This window comes from Pipistrellus kuhlii, unplaced genomic scaffold, assembly GCF_014108245.1.
Source record: "Pipistrellus kuhlii isolate mPipKuh1 unplaced genomic scaffold, mPipKuh1.p scaffold_m20_p_72, whole genome shotgun sequence".
Lineage (NCBI taxonomy): Eukaryota > Metazoa > Chordata > Mammalia > Chiroptera > Vespertilionidae > Pipistrellus > Pipistrellus kuhlii.
Window position 1 is genome coordinate 480,148 of NW_023425576.1, and position 19,497 is coordinate 499,644.

At 49.6% G+C, this 19,497-nt stretch overlaps 2 protein-coding genes across 2 annotated transcripts in view; one reads left to right on the forward strand and one right to left on the reverse strand.

The window, feature by feature from the left end:
- CDC73 (cell division cycle 73) overlaps positions 1–19,497 on the forward strand; it is a 42,617-nt gene that overhangs the window by 19,784 nt on the left and 3,336 nt on the right. The window contains exons 11-15 of the mRNA XM_036422743.2: positions 11,595–11,652; positions 13,011–13,046; positions 13,552–13,639; positions 17,070–17,231; positions 18,655–18,755. Coding sequence (XP_036278636.1) covers positions 11,595–11,652; positions 13,011–13,046; positions 13,552–13,639; positions 17,070–17,231; positions 18,655–18,755 — 445 coding nt within the window. The remainder of the gene's footprint in view (positions 1–11,594; positions 11,653–13,010; positions 13,047–13,551; positions 13,640–17,069; positions 17,232–18,654; positions 18,756–19,497) is intronic.
- B3GALT2 (beta-1,3-galactosyltransferase 2) lies at positions 39–2,489 on the reverse strand. Its single transcript, XM_036422744.2, has one exon. The coding sequence runs from the start codon at positions 2,487–2,489 to the stop codon at positions 1,236–1,238; it is 1,254 nt and encodes a 417-aa protein (XP_036278637.1). The 3' UTR covers positions 39–1,235.

Below are 19,497 nucleotides of genomic sequence, written 5' to 3' on the forward strand. Positions count from 1 at the left end.
CAAGCGTTTGCACCACAACACGCAGCAAACATGTTCTGTTCACTCTTTTTATTAAAAACTTGACAAAAGTGCATCGTATACATTGCTCGTCCTAGAATCAAGTGTTCTTCAAACATTCGTAGCTTCCCCGCCCCCCGGAAGGTGTTCACAGGTAATGCAGACTGTCTGTCATCTGCCGAATTAGAACCCCAGGTTTGTAAACTTGGCACCGGCGAGGAGGGGGTGCCACGGAGTGATTAAGTGTCGGCGTGTGTGCACCTGCTGTCAGGACGTAAACTCCCATCTGCTGCTGCCTGGCAGCGTGCAGCCCGGGAAGGGATTGAGTGAGCGGCTGTGCCTGCTCTCTCTGCCTTTTACCTGCTTCCAGCAGCACCTCTGTGCCCGTAAGTCATCGCCCTGCCCCAGGGAGAGGGACCCCTCTCTCTCCACAGGTGTGCCAGGGGCGGGCGAGCACTCCGCAGAGCGTGGGCCAGCGTGGCCCTTACGCCGGCCAGAGCGCACATCTGTCCGTCTGAAACCTCCCATTTGTATAAAAACTTGAGCCTGAGACACATAGATTTTTCACATTTTATCACATCATGTCAGAAGACTTTCCCCCGATATATGTGAGTCTTAGGAAAAGAAAATGAGTATCTGCATTGTGTGTGTGTGTGTTTTTAAATAAGAAATGAGATGAGAACTCACGGATAAATCATCTGAGCTTTATGACTGTGTGTTTGCAATGACTCAGCTGAACCTTATTGCACAGAATACAGTTAGCAGATCCTTAGAGCAGTCAGGTCGCCACATTGGTCATTTGCACAATGACAAAGTCTCCTTAACGCGGACGGTGATGTTTTATTTACATTAATTCTATGCTGCATCTAAAATGAACGGTCTTTGGACTGTCTCCATTTCTTAAATTAAAACTCACGAGGAAAATATAGGCAAATACATCTTACTGGCCCCTAACTTGAGACTCGAGCCATTGACACAGGCATGCTTGTTATTGCATGTTAATACCCAGAACCCCTGACAGTTCTCTTATAAAGCCCCTCGGGCGCCCTTCTGCTTCATAATGTATTTTTTTTTAAGAATCACCGTCTTTAGGAATTAAAAAAATAGTTTTGGGACTCTCGTATGTGATGAGTTTTAACTAAAACTTGTCCTACGCGTATGATCAGTGTCGCTATCCATGCTTTTAGGGGTATGTTACAGATTGCACGCCTCAACCGGACAGCAGAGCCCCGTGGCTCCTAGTGCAGCTTCCGGTGGCGAAGCCGGCCTGCCTTGTCCTTGGCCGCGCTGGCGCACGCGTTGTGCTTGTTCTGCTGCAGGTGGTTCCAGTACTTGACCAGCTCGCCGGGCTGGAACTGGTGGGAGGTAATCAGGTGGCTGTACTTGCAGCTGGAGTAAGACACCCGCCAGTGGTTGAACACAAACTCGTTGGGCGGGGGCACGGGGTCGATCCTCAGCTTGGCCAGGCAGATGCCCACGTACACGTCCTCCAGGTGCAGGCGGCGGATGCCCAGGGAGACCCTGAATATCTTCCCGGCCAGGTCCCCCGAGAACACGTAGCCGGTGCCCGAGCAGAAGACAGGGTAGCGCTCGCTGGGGTACAGGTCGGGGGGCATGTACCACTTGCTGGCCCGGTTGCGGTTGGGCGCGTAGCCCCTCATCAGGTAGCCGGTGAAGTAGTTCCGCCGTGGGGGCAGGTCCGGCTTGAGCAGCTTGTGGATCAGGTACTCCGTGTTGACGAACATGTCGCTGTCCGTCTTCATCACGTACGGGGCGTGCGGGCAGTAGGTGGCCACCCAGTGCATGCCCATGAGCGTCTTGGTGGTCAGGTTGTAGTAGGTGTCCAGGTAGTCCTGCTGGACGATGTCGCGGTGCCGCCTGCTCTCCTCCAGGATGGCGCGCTGGAAGGGGCTGTCCCCGCTGGGAGTCGCCAGGCCCAGCAGGAAGAGGCGCGCGATGGCCACGCCGGGGGCCAGGCTCTCGTTGCCCCAGGTCTGCCGGATGGCTCTGCGCGCCTCCGTCTGCTCGGGCTCGGCCGCGATGAGCAGGATCAGGAAGGGGCTCCGGTCCCGGCACTTGGCGGGCTCGTTGATGAGATACCGGAAGCGGTGGGGGTGGGGGTGCCCGGCGCCCCCCTCGCTGTAAAGGCTCCCGTTGGCGCCGAGCGTGTTCTCCAGCCCCGTGACCCCCGGCGGCGCAGGGTCCGAGCCGTTGGCGTTGGCCGCGGCGTGCGGCCGCGGCGTGCGGGGCCCGGCGTCCCTCCAGAGGCCCCGCAGGGCGCTGTGGTTGGCCTCGCTCTTGGGGGAACGGAATCCCCGGAAAGTGTAGACCACGGGGTTCTCCTTCAGCCCCGCCCGGCCGGGCAGCCAGTCGTGGGGGCTGAAGAGCAGGAACATGGCCAGGAGGGAGGCCAGGGAGAGCGCCCCCACCAGGGGGGCCCGGAGCAGCGAGCGCTTGGCCCAGCAGCAGAGCCGCCGCCGCCACGGGGGCATGGTGCCGCCGCCTCGGTCAGCGCTGGCCCTGGTCACGGCCCGCGTCACGTCGTCTCCCCGGCGGGCATTCTGGAAGGGAAAGCACACGGTTACCCATGCCCAGTACCGGACCTGCCTGACACCGAGGGTGCTCACCTCGGCAGACAGGGCTCAGGAGCCCGGAGAGGCCGCCCGGACCAGAGCTTGGCTCCTGCTTTCCCGTAGGAACTCCCCAGTGAGCACTGGGCGGCAGGCTCACTTCGCTTCCTGGCTCGGTGCCCTGGCCCTGGGGGTGCCTAGGTTCCTAGAGAGCCCGTCGGAGGGCCCGGAGCAGGTGACAGCGGTAGGTGGCCGTGCACCGGCGGGGCCTGTGTAAACAGCTGGTGCCATTGCGGGGACAGGCTGCCCGGCGTGTATGCCCGTCCCATGTGCCGGGGCAGTCCGAGAAGATGCACCTGCCAGGTCCGTTCGCAGGCTCCAGTGACTTCCCTGCGGATTTTACGGAGGAACAAGTGAGCAGTTTCAAGCACTGATTTTAACCTTGCACTTCAGTATGAGGGGTTAGGAGACCGTTTTCCCTCCTTACGATGAAGATGGGGTTAAAAAAACATAGCAGCTAGTTGTCTTTAACGACCTGTGACCCCGGCAGACTGTCACATGTCCCAGTCAGTCTCCAGGTTAGGATCAAACAGTCTTTTCAGATTTCTTACAAAACATAGGTGCTGCTTACTATCTTATCCAAATTCTCAACATTTCAAACGGCACAAAACGCATCCTAGAGATCCTCGGGTTACGCTGTGTTCGAAGTTTGTATGCTGAGTATTTGTTACACTTTTAGGAGTTTTGCTAGCATCACATTTAGAGCCCAGACTTTTAATACAGTTATGACCCCGCATCTAAGAACTGGCTGTCAAGGTGCCCGGTGAAAGCACAGATTATGTCATGGTTTCAGATTGCTCTGAGTTTTTCTGGATCCGGGCATGGGGATGGAGGTAGATAAAGCCGCTTAGCTTGAATTCTAGTAAAAGAAAAAAGTCGGTAGAAGACTGATATGTAATTTTAATTTTTTTTAGTTTTTATTTTGCAAATTACTTCTTTAAGTCAATTAAAAGTTTAATGTATGAAAAACGGTCTGGTAGGACCATTAGTTTTATTTGAAATGAACACACATGTATCTATATGCATAGATACATGTGTGTTCATCAGCCAGTGATGCTGAGAGATTCGTGGTTAATACCAAATTTCCTTAGCTCTGACATGAAATTTATTTTTGGGGAAATAAAGTTCTTATATAACTGAATAATTATAGAGTAGAATTAGCATATATAATGTGAAGTACATTGAAAGTACTGATTGCAAGTGTTATGCACACGTATGTGAATGAAACAATTTCTGTTCTGGTAACAACCACTAGAGGGAGCAAGGAGCTGGGAGTTTGAATAAAGTGCAGTGTGATCTAGCACAGGCACCAGCGTTGGATGGTTTCAGTGATCTGAAATGATGCGGTTCTTTCAGAAGTTAGTGTTTCTCAAATGAAGGAATTTATCTACCCATTCTGTGAGATAGTGACTTTTTTAAGTTTGGCTATTTATCGGAGTTGCCTGACTTGAATTTTAACGTTACATTGCCACAGTGAAGACCACGGCTCTTCATTTTACCAGCAAAATGTTACATGTTGTCCTGGGTGAGCTCAGCTGGAAAGAACAGAGCCGAGTGTTCCGAGTGGGTGCTCCCGAGCTTTTGTTTCCCAGCGGAGCGTTGGATAGGCAGTCACGATTTGTCCTCCACCCACAAAGGAGCCGGGATAGAGGTGGGATGGGGACGAATGCAAAAGAAACAAAAGTTGCCTTTAAAATGTATTTGATAATGGACCTGAATATCTCAAAGCTAGATGAAACATGTCCGCTGTCTGTTGCCATAATAATGCTTGGAATGTGATCGAAGCCCCATCACACAATTGAACCTTTCACAAGTTTAAGTTGGTCATTTAAGTTGAGGTGTTTTTATGAAAATACACCCGAAGTGATATCTCTGAAGTATTTCAGTGTTACAGAAAAACACAAAATATTACATGTTGTAACCCAGCGTAAGTCCATGGCTTCTGGTTCTGTGTGGCTTTGTACAGTAGCAGTGGGTGGTGGAGATGCATCTGAATTTAAATTCATGGCGTCTGTATGTTTATAAATATTAAGCTGCTCAGGCTTAAAATCAGACACCCATTTGTTATTCTCCCATTGATAACCGTGGGTGTGCTAACCTTAAAAATCATTTATTAACAGTTTCTCTGTTTTTAAATTTTTCCACTGAAAAGAAAGTAAAGTTATGCCCTTTTATTACCATAGTAAAATTATTCTTGAATTACCGCCTGTTATATTTTATTTCTTAAAAAGTGGGAACGAGACACAGTTCCTTGGTTTGGCATGCTAAGTAGCTGTGCACGGTCAGATTTCCAGCATAGAAACAGCTCTGATTTATCTCCCGTGTGATTTGTATGCTGTTTCCAAGCCATTAATGCGTATTCACGTTTTCTGGGCGGAAGTTCTTGGAGAGAGTGTTACTGTCTAATATTCAGTTGGTGCGCGCGTGTGCGCACACACACGCACACACACGCACACACACACAGCGTTCTTATCATTTGTCTTTTAAAAGTGTTGGCATCTTTAGTCTATTGAAACAGTTCAAGATTTAAGTGGTGCTTGAGTAAGAAGTTCTATACTTTTGAGCTATCTAGCTTATAAAAATGTTTAGTAGGTGCTTTTAACATTGAGAGAGAAAGCCCCTAAGAGAGAATGGAGATTTTCACAGCCATCTTTTTAAAATACCATCTGATTTCATTCTTTTTTAAAATTTCATTCTTAAGTGGGGTAAAAATTGAGGGGATGAATGAGAGTTGATGTGGTAATGTAAGAATAACAGGGCCCGATAAATTGTGAAATCTAATTTTAGAATGCATGCCTACGTGTCTTTAAAATGTTTGCCTTTTATGATGATGAAACAATAGCTTATTGACTTTTGCTGTGAAAATGAGCAAAAATTAGGATCTTTGCTAGACCTCTAAAATTTTTTTTGAAATATCCCGAGTTCCTGAGTCATGAGATGTTATTACAAGGAGGATTGCTGCCAAGATAGTTTATTAGGTGCGTTTGCCCTGCCCACACAGGCCTGGCAGTAGTTGGCTACCTGTGCATCATAGCCTGGTTCACCGTGGCCAGAATTATCTTCAATATTTTGACCTTGTGGTGCTATAAGGATACGCTTGTATCCATGAGTTTTCCTATGATGCTTTTGAATTTCACTTTAAAAATGACCACCAAGAGCAGCCTTCTGCCTGATCACCGAGAACAGGCTGTCGCCTAGAATTGCAGCTCCCTGATTCAGATGGGGTTTGCAGCCAGCGCTGGCATTTCTTTGTTGCAGTTATTTTCATGGGCACGGGAACATGCAAATCTGCTGTGTGCGCCGTGCACACACACACACACACACACACACACACACACGCCCGTGTGATCTGTGCAAACGCTCCCCTGGTCTCCGCCGCACGGCGATGCTAACGCGGCCGGTGCTGGCTGCCTCCGGGCGGGCGGGGGCTTCGGGGGCAGACGGGGACCAGAGGCGGCCACAGAGGCCGGGGCTGCTCTGAAAGGCCTTGGGGAAGCTCTGGCTGCGGAGAGCATCTCCATGAACTTCCTGCGTGTCTCCCGATGGCCATCTTAGAGGAGCCGGCCTGTGGCTCGGGAGCCGGGCTTCCATGTGACCTAATTTGGCAGAGGCTTGCCATGTTGTCTTCAGAGGGCTGCGATTCCCCTTTAAGTTTTAATTTCTCAGAGAATCCCAGGCGCCTTGTGCTCCCGCTGCCTCTCTCCTGCCACCATCACCGCCCGCCCGGGCTGCCCGATCCCGGGGAGAGCAGGGCCAGGGCCCCCCGCACAGTGACACCCCCACACCCACAGCGGACCCTCCCCCGTGCCAAGGGCAGGGCTGGTGCACCTGGGCATCAGACAGCCCGCAGCCCGGCTCCGGGCAGACACCGGAAGGGCCGTCACAGACAGGGACCTACCTTCCCCGGCGGCCAGGCCGCTGGTGTGGAGCCGCTCCTGCCCCCAGCACCTCCGGGCTCCGGCCGTCAGCGGGAGGCGGCCATGGAGCACCGCACATCCCCCCGCGCGCTGCCTCCGGCGCCCGCCGTGCCCGGGCTGCCCGGGTCCGCCTGCCGCCCGCCTGCCGGCCCCTCCTCCTTCATGGGGGCGCCGGGCTCCGGGGGCCCCCGGCCCGCATCATCCCTCCGAACAAAGGAGCCGCTGGGGGAGCTACATCTGCGCTCCCGGCCGGACAATGCAGGGCCGTCCTCGCTGCCCAGGACCCATGTTCCCGGCGCCTGGCGCCTGGCTGGCAGGGGCGGTGCTGGGAGGCCCCGATCGCCGCCCCCGGGGCCTGGCAGCTGCAGGGGGGCTCCGGGCTCCGGGCTCCGGGCGGAACGTGAGGTCCGGGCGCCGCGGCTGCTGCCCAGGCAGCAGCAGTTTGAATGTGGGCTTGACAGATGTGCCTCTGACAGAGCAGAATCGCACGTCACTGCTCGGCTGGGGCCCACGTGATCGCTTGCATTCATTTGGACCAAAAGCCGAAGGTGGGGGGAGCTTAGACGGTGCTTCTGTGACAGAGAGGGCCCCAGCGCGGTGATGGGTGCAGACTAAGAGGATGGCGTGATTAGCAAATGAATGGCTGTCGTTACATTTTATCGTTTTATCTCACGTCCCTTTTTTAATTCTTTTACTTTATGCTTAAGCACAGGCTTTCTGAATGTTTTCAGGGTTAGATGTTGATTTTCGCGTGTGTGTGTGTGTGTGTGTGTGTGTGTGTGTTTTACACGGTTTTATAGGACATCACAATATAAGCTTTTACATGTAACTTGATCTGATTTCACCCTTCAATGCGCTGCTTCCTTTGAAGTTTTTCTCCCCCCCCCCCTTTTTCCTCCCCCCCAAGTTGCCTCCCTTTTGCTGACACCTGGTTCGGGCTCCTGGGCCGTTTTCTTTGATCTGTGACTTGGACCCCACCCCGTTTTTGGGGCTTATGCGAGGCAGCTGCCCCCTGCTCTCCCGACACCCAGCGTGGTACAGCGCCTGCTTTGTTCTCCTCCTCTGGTGCCTGCTGTCCTTGAAGGCAGAAACTCCATCCTTAATCACTTTTCATGCGAGCACTCGTTTTTTATTTATTTTGCCTTTGTTTGGAATTCCACCCATGGTAACTTTCAGCAGGAGGACAGGGTAGACACAGCGCCCGAGCGAAGCGTCTCCTGCGGGCAGGTAGGCTTTCTGATCGGGTCCCCGGTCCCTGTGTTTGGGGTGGGATGGTCGCTAGCTGTCAGGGAGGTTTTGGTCCGCACAGACACGAGAGGATTTCTTGGTATTTAGTCTCCTGGGCACCTCCTTTTTCCTGCTGCGTATTGGGGCGTTGTGTTTTTTTTTAAAACAGCTTGAATTACCAGTTTTTCCCCAATTAGGGACACTAACTCCTAGAAATGTGTAGTCTGGGGACTTAAGCTATATGTTTGTGGCCCTGTATCCCCAGCAATGTCTGTTATATCAAAAATAGCCTTTCATTTCCTATAATTTTGATTATCGCATGTCAGTTTATGGAGGAAGTAGAGATGCTAGAGATTAATTCAGGATCAAAGAAGAATCCAAAGTCCGCGCACTGTTTGTTTACAGTATGCTTTTAAGGAACACAAAACTCAAATACAGAGACCTGCCCAAGTGACTCGGAAGACTGTTCTGTGAATGTTATTGCCAGGGGCTGGCTCAGGGTCAGGGAGTGGGTGGCATAGAGGAAGGACAAAGATGGGACGTGAAAAAGACCACTTTCGCTGCATTCCATTTTCTTCTTTTTAAAAATCCTCACCCACGGCATGCTTTTATTGATTTTTTTTTTTTTTTTTTTTAGATTGGAGGGGGAGAGAGAAACATCCATGTGAGAGAGACATATTGATCAGTTGCCTGCTTTTCGAACCCGGTAGGGAATTGAACCCGAGACCCTTCCGTGCATAGGAGGATGCTCCAACCCACTGAGCCACACTAGCCCGGGTGTAGATTTCATTTTCCCATCTTCCCAACTTTGAACAAGGACCCCTCCCCCCAAGCCTGGGTTCACCGACTTTACAGACATAACCCTGCTGGAGCCCCCGCCGGCCCTGCCCCGCACGCAGCCCGCTGTCCACATCGCTGGCTTCGCCCAGGCCGGAGCCCGGGAGTGTGGGGCCCAGGAGGCCCCTGCATTTCCGGGGGGTTGTTGATCACACTTGCGGTGGGGCCGGTGCTTGCACAGCAAAGACTCCTGGAAACCCATAGCGGGCCTGTGCACCCCATCAGCATGGACTCCCCTCTTGGGCCGCACCTCGCTCTGTCCCTAAGTTTAGGGTCCACCCGGGGGGAGGAAACGGAGCGGGCGCGAGAGGAGAGCCCCTTAGTGGCCTTCCCAGCAGCCTCGTGTTTCCAGCCGGAGTCTGTGGAAAGCCTGTGACAGGCACGCTTGTAGATGTCCTCCCTTTGTGTCGCTCCTTGTAACATCTGAATGCTCCGGTGAAACTTTCTCAGTGGATGTGACAAGCGTTTTGTCAGACTCAGCAAACTGGCAGCTGGTTTGTGAAGTTCTATAGGTATGCATAATTGTTACCTGCCCGGGCCTACTTCCAAACCCTGACACACCCCGAGGGGAGCTGGGGAGTCATTCCAGCTCGCAGGAGCTAGCGCTGGCCAGAAGTAACGGTTTCATTCTGTTTGTGAGGAATCAGTATAACCTTAATCGTATCTAATAGTAAAGATGAGTCATTTCATGGACTTACCAGGAATACCGGTTAACAATGTGGATTTTTTTCAATTCATGGAGTTACACATATGTTGATATGTATGCGATTTTTATACATATGCTATTTTGTTGACAACAAGCTCCAAAACTTCATATGTCAAATTTTCTGAAGGTGTTAGCATCATAGATATTTTTACGCTTAAAAATGTTGGATTTCATGCAAAAAAAAAAAAGCATTTGCGGGAAATTTTAATTCATTACTTTATTTTTGAAGAAAAGTGCTGCTGAAAGTAATCTATACTTCGGGAAGCTTATGGTGAACATGCTCCATCTCAAGACACTTGTGAACGCTGGTTTAAACGCTTTAAAAGGGATGATTTTGATGTGAAAGAACGTTCAGGTCAACCGAAAAAGTTGGAAGACCAGCAATTATAAGCATTATTGGATGAAGATTAGTGTCAAACTCAAAAACAACTTGCAGAAAGATCCAACATTGCTCAGCAAACAATTTCCGATCATTTACAAGCAACGGGAAAGATTTTAAAGGAAGGAAAATGGGTGCCACACCAACTGAAAGAAAGTCTTTTGCATCGAATTGTGACTGGCGATGAAAAGTGGATTTATTTTGAGAATCACACATCATGGGTTGATCAGGTCAACCATCAACATCGACTACAAGGCCAAACCGCTTCGGAAAGAAGACAAGGCTCTGCGTTTGGTGGGATCAGGAAGGTGTGGTGTATTATGAGCTTCTCAAACCAGGTGAAACCGTTAATACTGATCACTACGGACAAGTCATCAATTTGAACCATGCTTTGATCATAAAACAGTGGTTCTCAACCTTTTTAATGCCGTGACCCTTTAATACAGCTCCTCATGTTGTGGTGACCCCCAACCATAACATTATTTTCATTGCTGCTTCATTACTGTAATTTTGCTACTATTAATGAATCGTAATGTAAATATCTGTGTTTTCCGATGGTCTTAGGCTCTAGAGCAGCGGTTCTCAACCTGTGGGTCGACTAAGACCATTGGAAAACATAGATTACAATATGATTTATTACTTATAACATTATGATTTATACATTTACATTATGATTCATTAACAGTAGCAAAATTACAGTTTTGAAGTAGCAAGGAGAATAATTTCACGGTTTCCCTAGGAATTGAACTGCAGTGTATGGAGGGAGAGTGCACTTCACTTTGCTCTGAACTTGGCCTGTGGCTCACCGTTTTGAGAAATCATGTTGCCGAGGCTCTGAGGCTCATGGGCATTGAATGAGGCACAGCACACCTGTCATGGGCACTCGCATCCGCTTTGGTTGATGTGTAGGTGCTGGTCGCTGATGACCTCATTGGTGTCCTGGTATAGTCAGGTCTGAGGCTCCAGTGGCAATACCCATCGTTTCCATAAATTAAAATAAAATCTTCCTGTTGAAAGGATTACATAGGTCCCCTTCTTCCCCACATTGACCTGCCTAGCGCCACCCCCCTTCCTCGTCCTCACCACCCACCGTCTGTGTCCATGGGTCAGGCATATATGCGTGCAAGTCCTTTGGGTGCTGTTTCTCCCCCTTCCCTCCAAAGTTTATTTAAAGGAAAACGTTTTAATGGGGGGAAAAATGAGCATGAAAATTATTGAAACTAATGCACTACAGATAAATAACTTTTAAAGTGTTTTAAGTATTTCAGCGTCATCAACAAATGGTTGATAAAACTCAACATTCATCGCATTTTCTTGTATATATCACAAGCTTAGTAATTAGTTGAGATTTGCTATTCAGTTTTTAAGATATTTTTAATCACTCCTAAATGTAACAAATCTCATCTTTGTCAATGGGATTATTTATTTCCCCTGAATATTTTAAAGGCGTTCATGTCAAGTGTTTGTGGTTTTTAATGCAAACGTACATTGTTTACATCTGTCTAATCTGAGGTTATGTATTACTCACTTTGGGACTATTTAAGGGGAAAAAGATTGACTTGATTTAAAAAATCATGACATTTCTGAGATGTTAAAATTGAGCAATTACACAAATCATTGGATATTTGAGAAATACCACATGCTCATACTAACTGCTATATGGTAACAGTTTTAAATTCATGTTCCCTTTAAGATTTCTATTTCCATTTCATGATCAACAGTATACAAATAAGCAAAGGTGTTTTGCTTTTAAACTCTGAGGGTCCGCCAGAGCGTGTTTGGTGGGGTGACTCATTGAAGGACGGATAGATGTGAAATGTACATGCAGTAATTAAGTGAACGTGTCTTACTATTTTGTAGGGAAACGTCAATGTCATATGTCACTTTTTGTTCTTTTAAAGGAGGGTGCGTCGGCCCGCAAGACTCAGACGCCTGCAGCACAGCCGGTTCCGAGACCAGGTAGGCACAGGAGCTTCCCCGAGTGATCACACGGCGAAACCTTGCTGGTATTTATAGTGCCTTCAGGGGCCTGGAACTTCATGTGAAATCTTCTCAAGCAGCATTACAGGAACACATACCTGACAATAGGTGTAGTTGAAGAGTTAAAGAAAAACGTAAGAAAATGACTTTAAATATTTTAGAAAAATGGTTTAAAAAGCAGAGGATACATAGCGCCCCCTCACCAATTCCTCGTCTGAGCTCCGTGATGGTGCACGTGATGTGATTCCCCAACAGGAGCATGAAACCATGTCTGAACAGACTGGCGGACAGCCCTGATGCCTGGAGCATCAGAAGGCTGTGTTAGGCAGCGCACAAGGTTCTGTAATCGTTGTCTTACATGGTTAAGCAGAGGTAGCCTGTGCCTTGCGAGGCCCACGTGGTCCAGGGGACTAAGAGGCACAAGCCCTCGCCAAGCTGGGCATGGACCCGGCTAGCCCTTCCTTCCATAACTGTGCCAACGCCCCGCATATATCACTGTCCCCCCTGCTCCCCTTCCTGCACACACCGCACTCCGGCCCCCTCCTGCCTTCAGTGCCTGGGTCTCCAGGCGGGGAGGTGGCCTGTGGCTCTCACGCTGCCCAGTCACCATTCCCTAAGCTGCGTGTGGGCTGGAGGACTCCTTCCGTGGCTTTAACTCCATGTACTGATGACTCCAGTGCAGACACCTCTTCCTAGGACTGGCTAATGTTCGGGTGTGCCACAGGCATTTTACAACGGAGGAAAACCTTTATTCCCAGATATTTCCCCCCGAGGGCTGCCTGCACACTTCCTGCTTCATGTATAAAGGGCACCACCATCCTCTCTGTTTCTTAAGCCTGAAACTTCTGAGGATTATTCATTCTTCGCATTTGCTGCTCTGCCAAGGGCCGTTTGGTATTTATGACATCATTCGCTGGCCACACAGAATGATCAACTTAAGCGTTAGCTGCTGTATCTGGTCAGACATTTAATGAACTCACCCTCCAGAGCCTTGGCAGGGCCAGACAGGGATTCCGTGGGCCTTCCCTCGAGAGCACGTGCGGGAGGAGAGCGAGGTGGTCTCCGCATCCAGGCATGGCACCTGCGTTTAGTCAGCTGACCCTGGATGGGGATGGAAGAAACACACCCTCATCCTAACACACACACACACACACACACACACACACACACACACACACACAGTATTTCGCATAGTGCAGACTGGTGGATAGCCGTGACTGAGCTGGGTGGTCATCTTCAATCAGAAATACTTTTTAGGCCTTACTTGCTATTGAAGCTTGAAAATAATGTGGTTTTTGTAACATTCAGAAGTCTGCTTTTTATTTTTCTCTCAACAGTTTCTCAGGCAAGACCTCCTCCTAATCAGAAGAAAGGTAAGATTTTGCCAACGATTCTAAACTTACTTTACAAAGTAAATGTGAATAAGCTAGAGGCCAGTTCACAGAGCCGGGCTGACGCTATGCCCGCGCACTCATATCGACTGCGTGTGCTTGCTGTCTATTCGGATTAGTCGGTTCGTAGGTCATACTGACTGTTAATTTTTTATTTTCACTTTTATTGATTTCAGAGAGGAAGGGAGAGGGAGAGAGAGAAAGAATCATGAATCGGCTGCCTCCTGCACACCCCACACTGGGGATCAGGCCCGCAACATGGGCCTGTGCCCTGACCAGGAGTCTAACCGTGACCTCCTGGCTCACAGGCTGATGCTGGCCAGCTGATGGTGAAAGATTTTGAATATCGCTGCTAGCTGAAAGTGTTCTTTAGGTCTAAAGAGTGAAAATTATACACGTACAAGCTTTTGATTGGGAAAGCAACGATAATTCCTTTTCATGGAAATAACATACTTGTAAATAACTCTTACACACGTTGCTTTTGCAGGTTCTCGCACACCCATCATCATCATCCCCGCCGCTACCACCTCTTTAATAACCATGCTCAACGCCAAGGACCTGCTGCAGGATCTCAAGTAAGGGCTTTGTCCCCTGTGCGCACGGCCCTGCACTGGCAGTCCCGTGCAGTAGCTCTGACCTGGAGAATACCGAATTCCCATTTCTGCTACTCAGGGAGTCTGAAGTATAGTTTTCAAATACAATTAGTCTTTTATATCTGGAGCCTTGCATCCACCTTTAGAAGGACAATAATGTTTTATATTACTTGAATGGTGTTACATTTAAAATTCTCGTTAAAAAATATTTTTAGTTGTAACTAGGAAAACATACACCCGCAGTCATTGTCTATGGGAGGAGTGAGGGAATGCTCTGTCTTTTTTAGTAAAATAACAATGAGTGGCAGCTCTTAAAGAAGGAGAAAGAGGATCCTCCCCTCCAAAACAGGGTTCAGACTGCTTCTAATTAAAAGCCAGAGCAACTGAGTTGTGGTACTTGCTGATTTTAGGTTTTACCAACTGCAGGATTGGCTTTTATATGCCTGTGACTTAAATTAGACGTGTAACAATCCATGTAAGCGGGCATATACAAGTTCACCCATTACTAAGTACTTTTTATTTATACCTCTGAGTGAAAATTTTAATGAACTTCTTTCCATTAACGGTTTGGGATAAAGGAGTTTTTTTTTGTTTTTTTTTAAATTGAATTTATTGGGGTAACATTGGTTAATAAAATTACAGATTTTAAGGGTACAGAGGAATTTTTTTATTTCGTATTTCATATTTTACTAGTAGCCCTGCACATGAATTCATGCGCCAGTAGCTTGCCAGTTGATCGCTGCTGCCCTCCTGTAGCTCTCGGCCTGCCTCCGAGGCTCCCCCAAGTCCCGTTTGCTCATCTCCCTACTCCCCCCTCATAGCTTGTGCCCTGCCCCCTCCTGTAGCTCTCCACCCCACCCTCCTGCTGATCCATGATGGCGTATTACGTCTTTATTATGTAGGATTAGGCTTATATACTGAAGTTTGCTGCTCTGTGTTGTGGATTACTCTGGTAATCCCCCTGATAATCTACCGTCCCTCACATTATCTGCAGTTGGGTGAAGAAGAAATAGAATAATTTTCATCCGCCTCTTGACATAGCTCTGATAATATGAGACAGTTAGACTCACATGAACATGGTTTTGATGAACTAAAATGTGTCTGCTTTTCACCTTCTTATCAGTTTGCAAGAGTGGGTCGTGCATCATTTATTCTCTGAAATCCGAAACGCCCCTCTGTCTTGGTTTGGCTCGGCGCGGGCTCCGTCGTGCAATCTGGCCCCAGTCTGTCCCAGCTCCGCTGTGATTTCCTGGAGAAAGGGACTCGTTCTCTCGTTCTTCTTGTATCTCCGCTGGCTGAACCAGATGCTGCCTCTCACGGGCGCCGAGTGAATGTCTAGGAAGGGGGAGGGGGAAGGGGAGACGCATTGGGAACTTGGGGAGTGTGGACTCTGCATTGAAGAATGTCCGCTGTGCATTTATTAGTGCACCCGTCTCTGGTTAAGCTCCTCCGTGATACATGGCAGTCATGTCTGCACCTGGGACTGGACTTCAGTTCCCAGAAGCGTCGTCATACTTGTGGTTGGGCTGTGTGCACTTACTGCATATGGATCTTTACGGTCTTTCCTAGCTCTTGGTTTTTATGACTTGTGGATTTGGTATTTATGGTTCTCGTTAATTTTAGTCATTGGCAACTGTATTTTTATAAGTGTGTCTGCATGGTTCCAGAAAATTTACAGTAAGCTTGACATGTTACAAAGGAAATCCTGCCTTTAATTTTTCATTCTCTGAGTCTTTTGGTGCCTCTCTGCCTATATTACACACCTAATACTTAGGTTATTTCATAATGAAGGCAGTGAGCAGTGCCAAGAAAGCCACCAGTGGGTCTTAGGGTCTTTCTCCTTCGTCCCTCTGCACAGAAGCCAGCAGACCGGCAGGCCGCATTCCGAGGGCTGACCAGGCCCAGTTTCCGCCCAAGTTGGAAACACTCCCTTCATTGTTTAACACCTCATTGCAACTGACACGTCCCCCACCGCGTGAGGCAGCTGGAGGCCGGGCTGTGTAATTAATGCATAATTGAGGCCTCCCCCACACAATTACAGGCCTGGCTGTGACCCACAGCTCATGTGGGCCTGGATCCGTCCATTTTTAGCCCTGCAGTAAGCGAGAGAAACAAAACAAAATAAAATCCACCCTAACTTTAACGTCCTAAATAGCAAAATTAATGCCATAGTGGAAGTAATTAAAGAGCACATTTTACATTTATCATATGATTTTGAGAGAGGCTTGGGTGGGACTGTAACTCTATTCCAAATAACTGGTGGAAGGCATTCTCGATTCTGGCCGAGATGCAGCTTCTCAGGCAGAGCTCCAGCGAGGAGCGATGGCACGGGGAGGGCCCAGGGGCTCGCCTGGCTGAGCATGCGGGCTTCGGGGAGGAAGCCGGCAGGAAGGGGCGGAGCTGACACGGCCTGAGCGCCCGGCCCCAGCAGCACTGCAGCGTGACTCAGCTGCCCCCGAGAAGACATCCCACTGCTTCCAGCTTCCACTGGCCAGGACAGCAAGTCGGCTGTCAGTCCTCGAAGGAACTCTGCCTTGTCTGGGGATTTTAAGGATCATTTTGTTCACTTGCTGGGCCTCGCTGTCCCCTTTGACAGCTGTGAGTCTGTCTCCGCTGTGTTAGTTCAGTTTGTTTAAAGGATTCCAGTAAGTGCAAGTTCTTGTGTATCCCTCCCCCCATGTCTCCCTGAACGTTAGAAGCAATAGGACCCACACTCAGTGCGCTGGTGGCATCACCCCATGTGACGGCAGGCACACCAGAGCGAGGAGCCAGGAAAACGTGCCAGGAGGCTGTTAGAGGAATGTGTGTGTGCTTTTAAAAGACGCTGTGAAGCGCTTTGTGGTCACCAACAAGCCTGGCGCTGGCCGCAGCTCTGCAGACGCCGCAGTGTCTTTGAGAATGAGGGTGATGCTCAGCAGAGAGGTGACCCACACGGGTTTAATTTCCTTAGTCTAAAATTTGCACAGCGGCCCTGAGCTGGGTGGCATGTCCCTGGCTTTGCTGGGCAGACGCTGTGTCGGGTGTTCTGTGAGGAGGCCTGGCCAGCCTCGTCACCTTCAGTCAGGCCTCCTTCCAGTTTCAAGTAAAACCTCTGACGGTGTTGGAGGAGTCAAGGATTAGTGGTTTTCTCTGTAGCCGTGGAGCATGCCGAGTGCTCGGTGTCAGTAAATGTGTGCGAGAGGCCCGCCATGCTGACTGAGGGCTGAAGCGAGCTTCCGCTCTCCTTGACGTGAAGGGAAAGAAGGACCCTTGCTTTTCAAGCCTCACCTGAACATGCAGGACAGGTGCATCTTCAAAATAAGCGTATTTGACTTAAAACGCAGTGTTTCGAGAATCATTTCCAAACAGGGCCTGTTTTCTGTTTTTATCCCATTGCACCGTTTGACCTCTCCCCCCCTCCGTGTTCCCCCAGGTTCGTCCCGTCGGACGAGAAGAAGAAGCAGGGCTGCCAGCGGGAGAACGAGACGCTGATCCAGCGGAGGAAAGACCAGATGCAGCCGGGCGGCACGGCGCTCAGCGTCACGGTGCCCTACAGGGTGGTGGACCAGCCCCTGAAACTCATGCCTCAGGACTGGTGAGCTCTCCCCCGCACACCGGCGCCCTGGGCCATGGAGTTTCCAGGAGGTGTGAACGGAACCTGCTTGTGCAGCCAATGCCTCGTTGGGTCATCATTGGTGCAGGCCAGGGCTCGGCTGGTGTGGCTCAGTGGGTGAGTGCTGACCAGTAAACCAGCACTTCAGCCCGGGGTTGTGGGCTTGATGCCCAGGAGGGGGCGTGCTGGAGGCAGCTGATCTGATTCTCTTTCGTCATTGATGTTCCTCTCTCCCTCTCCCTTCTCTGAGATGAGTAAAAATGTATTTAAAAAATATATAGTCCAGTGATACCTAATCAGATCTGTACTTTATGCAGCTAAACTTTATTTCGCTCAGAAGAAGAAACACTAGCTTCTGGAAAACAGTAAACATTCTCTCTGCTGGCCCGAGGGTCTGAATCAGCCTTTAGAGTAGAACTCCGAGCAGACGGACGCGGGGAGGCCTTTTCAGATCTTAGACTCGGGAATCTCAGACTTCCTGGTAAGAGAGGGTAGCGAAGGCGTTGCTACATTTATTGCTAGGGAATAATTTAATAAGAATGGCGTGATCACCTGGGTTAGCTCTTTTATTATGTTGAATGTTCTTTAATAAAACACTGAGCTGTGTGTAATATAAGGGCCTGTAAGTGAAGATGAAGGAATTACCCTTAAATTACTCGGTTAATCTTTGCTGCAGTGAAGGTACAGTGTCCAGGAGTGCTGTCTCTCCCCTCCCCTCCCCTCCCCTGCAGATACAGGAAGTGAGGCCATTGGCAGTGTCGGTGGGTCCAACGTCTGTTTAAAGAAAGAAGCATCAATGATAAGAGAGACTCAGTAATCGGCTGCTGGGGCATTCCCTGACCGGGAATCGAACTGTGACTTCCTAGTTCATAAGTCGATGCTTAACCACTGAGCCACACCAGCTGGGCTAGTTACTTTTGAAAGCAATGGAGTATGAGGGCCTTGGAGGAGATTTGTTCTTTTTTGGGGAAAAGCGACTTACATGGTTGGTAAAACAAGTTGCTTTAAGGAAAACTTACAGAATGTGTGGAGAATGAAACAGTTTTAAAGCAATTGCAAAGTTTAAGAAAAGTCTAGATAGTTTCTGTACTCAGATTGCTTCCAAATAATCAGAATTTAAAAAGAAGGCCTTGGCAATGTATAAAATGGTTGAATTACTACACTGCCTGGTGTTTTTAATGAAAGTAAACCATCTAACGTTTGTTTGGATTTCAAGTGATTTCCTTTAAAACCAGCTTTTTGAAGAATAGATCAGCTGCTGCCGCCTTGGAAAAGGGGGCTCTTCCTGTGGTTACCGGAAGCAGAGAGAAGGCCTGAGAGTGTGCCTGTCACTGGTTACAGGGAGGAGGCGCCGCGCGTGGCCGCCCGCCCGCCCCTCTCTGACCTCCGCCCTTTCTGTTCGCAGGGACCGGGTCGTGGCCGTTTTCGTGCAGGGTCCTGCGTGGCAGTTCAAAGGGTGGCCATGGCTTTTGCCTGATGGATCACCAGTTGACATATTTGCCAAAAGTAAGATTCTGTTTTGTGCTGCGAGCCCCACCCGGGAATGCCCGCGCTGTGTGAGAGGAGGCCGTCTGTCCCTCAGAGGAGGGGCCCTGCCCAGCCACAGGCGTGATGTTCCTCTGTAAGCGCCCGAGGCGTGTTTTAAAGCCTTTTTTGAACATCATGTGCCCTCCAACACTGGTAATTACCTTTCAGGCTGCTTGACAGGAATCCTCTAACTCCCTCTCTTCCATCTCATCCTCAATCCACCGGAGCCTCCTTTCTTTTGCTTCCACTACCACATGTGTCAAACACAAGGCCCGCGGGCCAAATCCGTCCCGCCAGGCCTTGCAATGTGGCCCGCACCGCGCTGTCATCACTGCACTCCGCTGCGTTTCCATCACAATGACAGTTTATGACTGTTCAGTAAACCATTCGGCCCGCGATTTAGGCTGGATTTTAGATTTTGGCCCCTTCTCTGATTGAGTTCGACACCCCTACACTAGACTGTTCCCACCAAGCCCACTAGTGACCCAGACACTGCATCCTGAGACCTCCTGATTAGAATTTGACCCCTGGAGTCACGTGTTCTCTTTTTTAAACGTCCTTCTCCCTGGCTGGAGGCCATGCTGATGGCACAGGCGCAGGTCCCCTCCCCGGTCCGAACCCCAACATGGTCCAAACCCCGACATGCCTTCTCCCGGCTGATCCGCTGTCCCCTCTGGATTCCTGGAGGGGCCATTCCTCTCTGCTCAGCACTTTGCAGTCT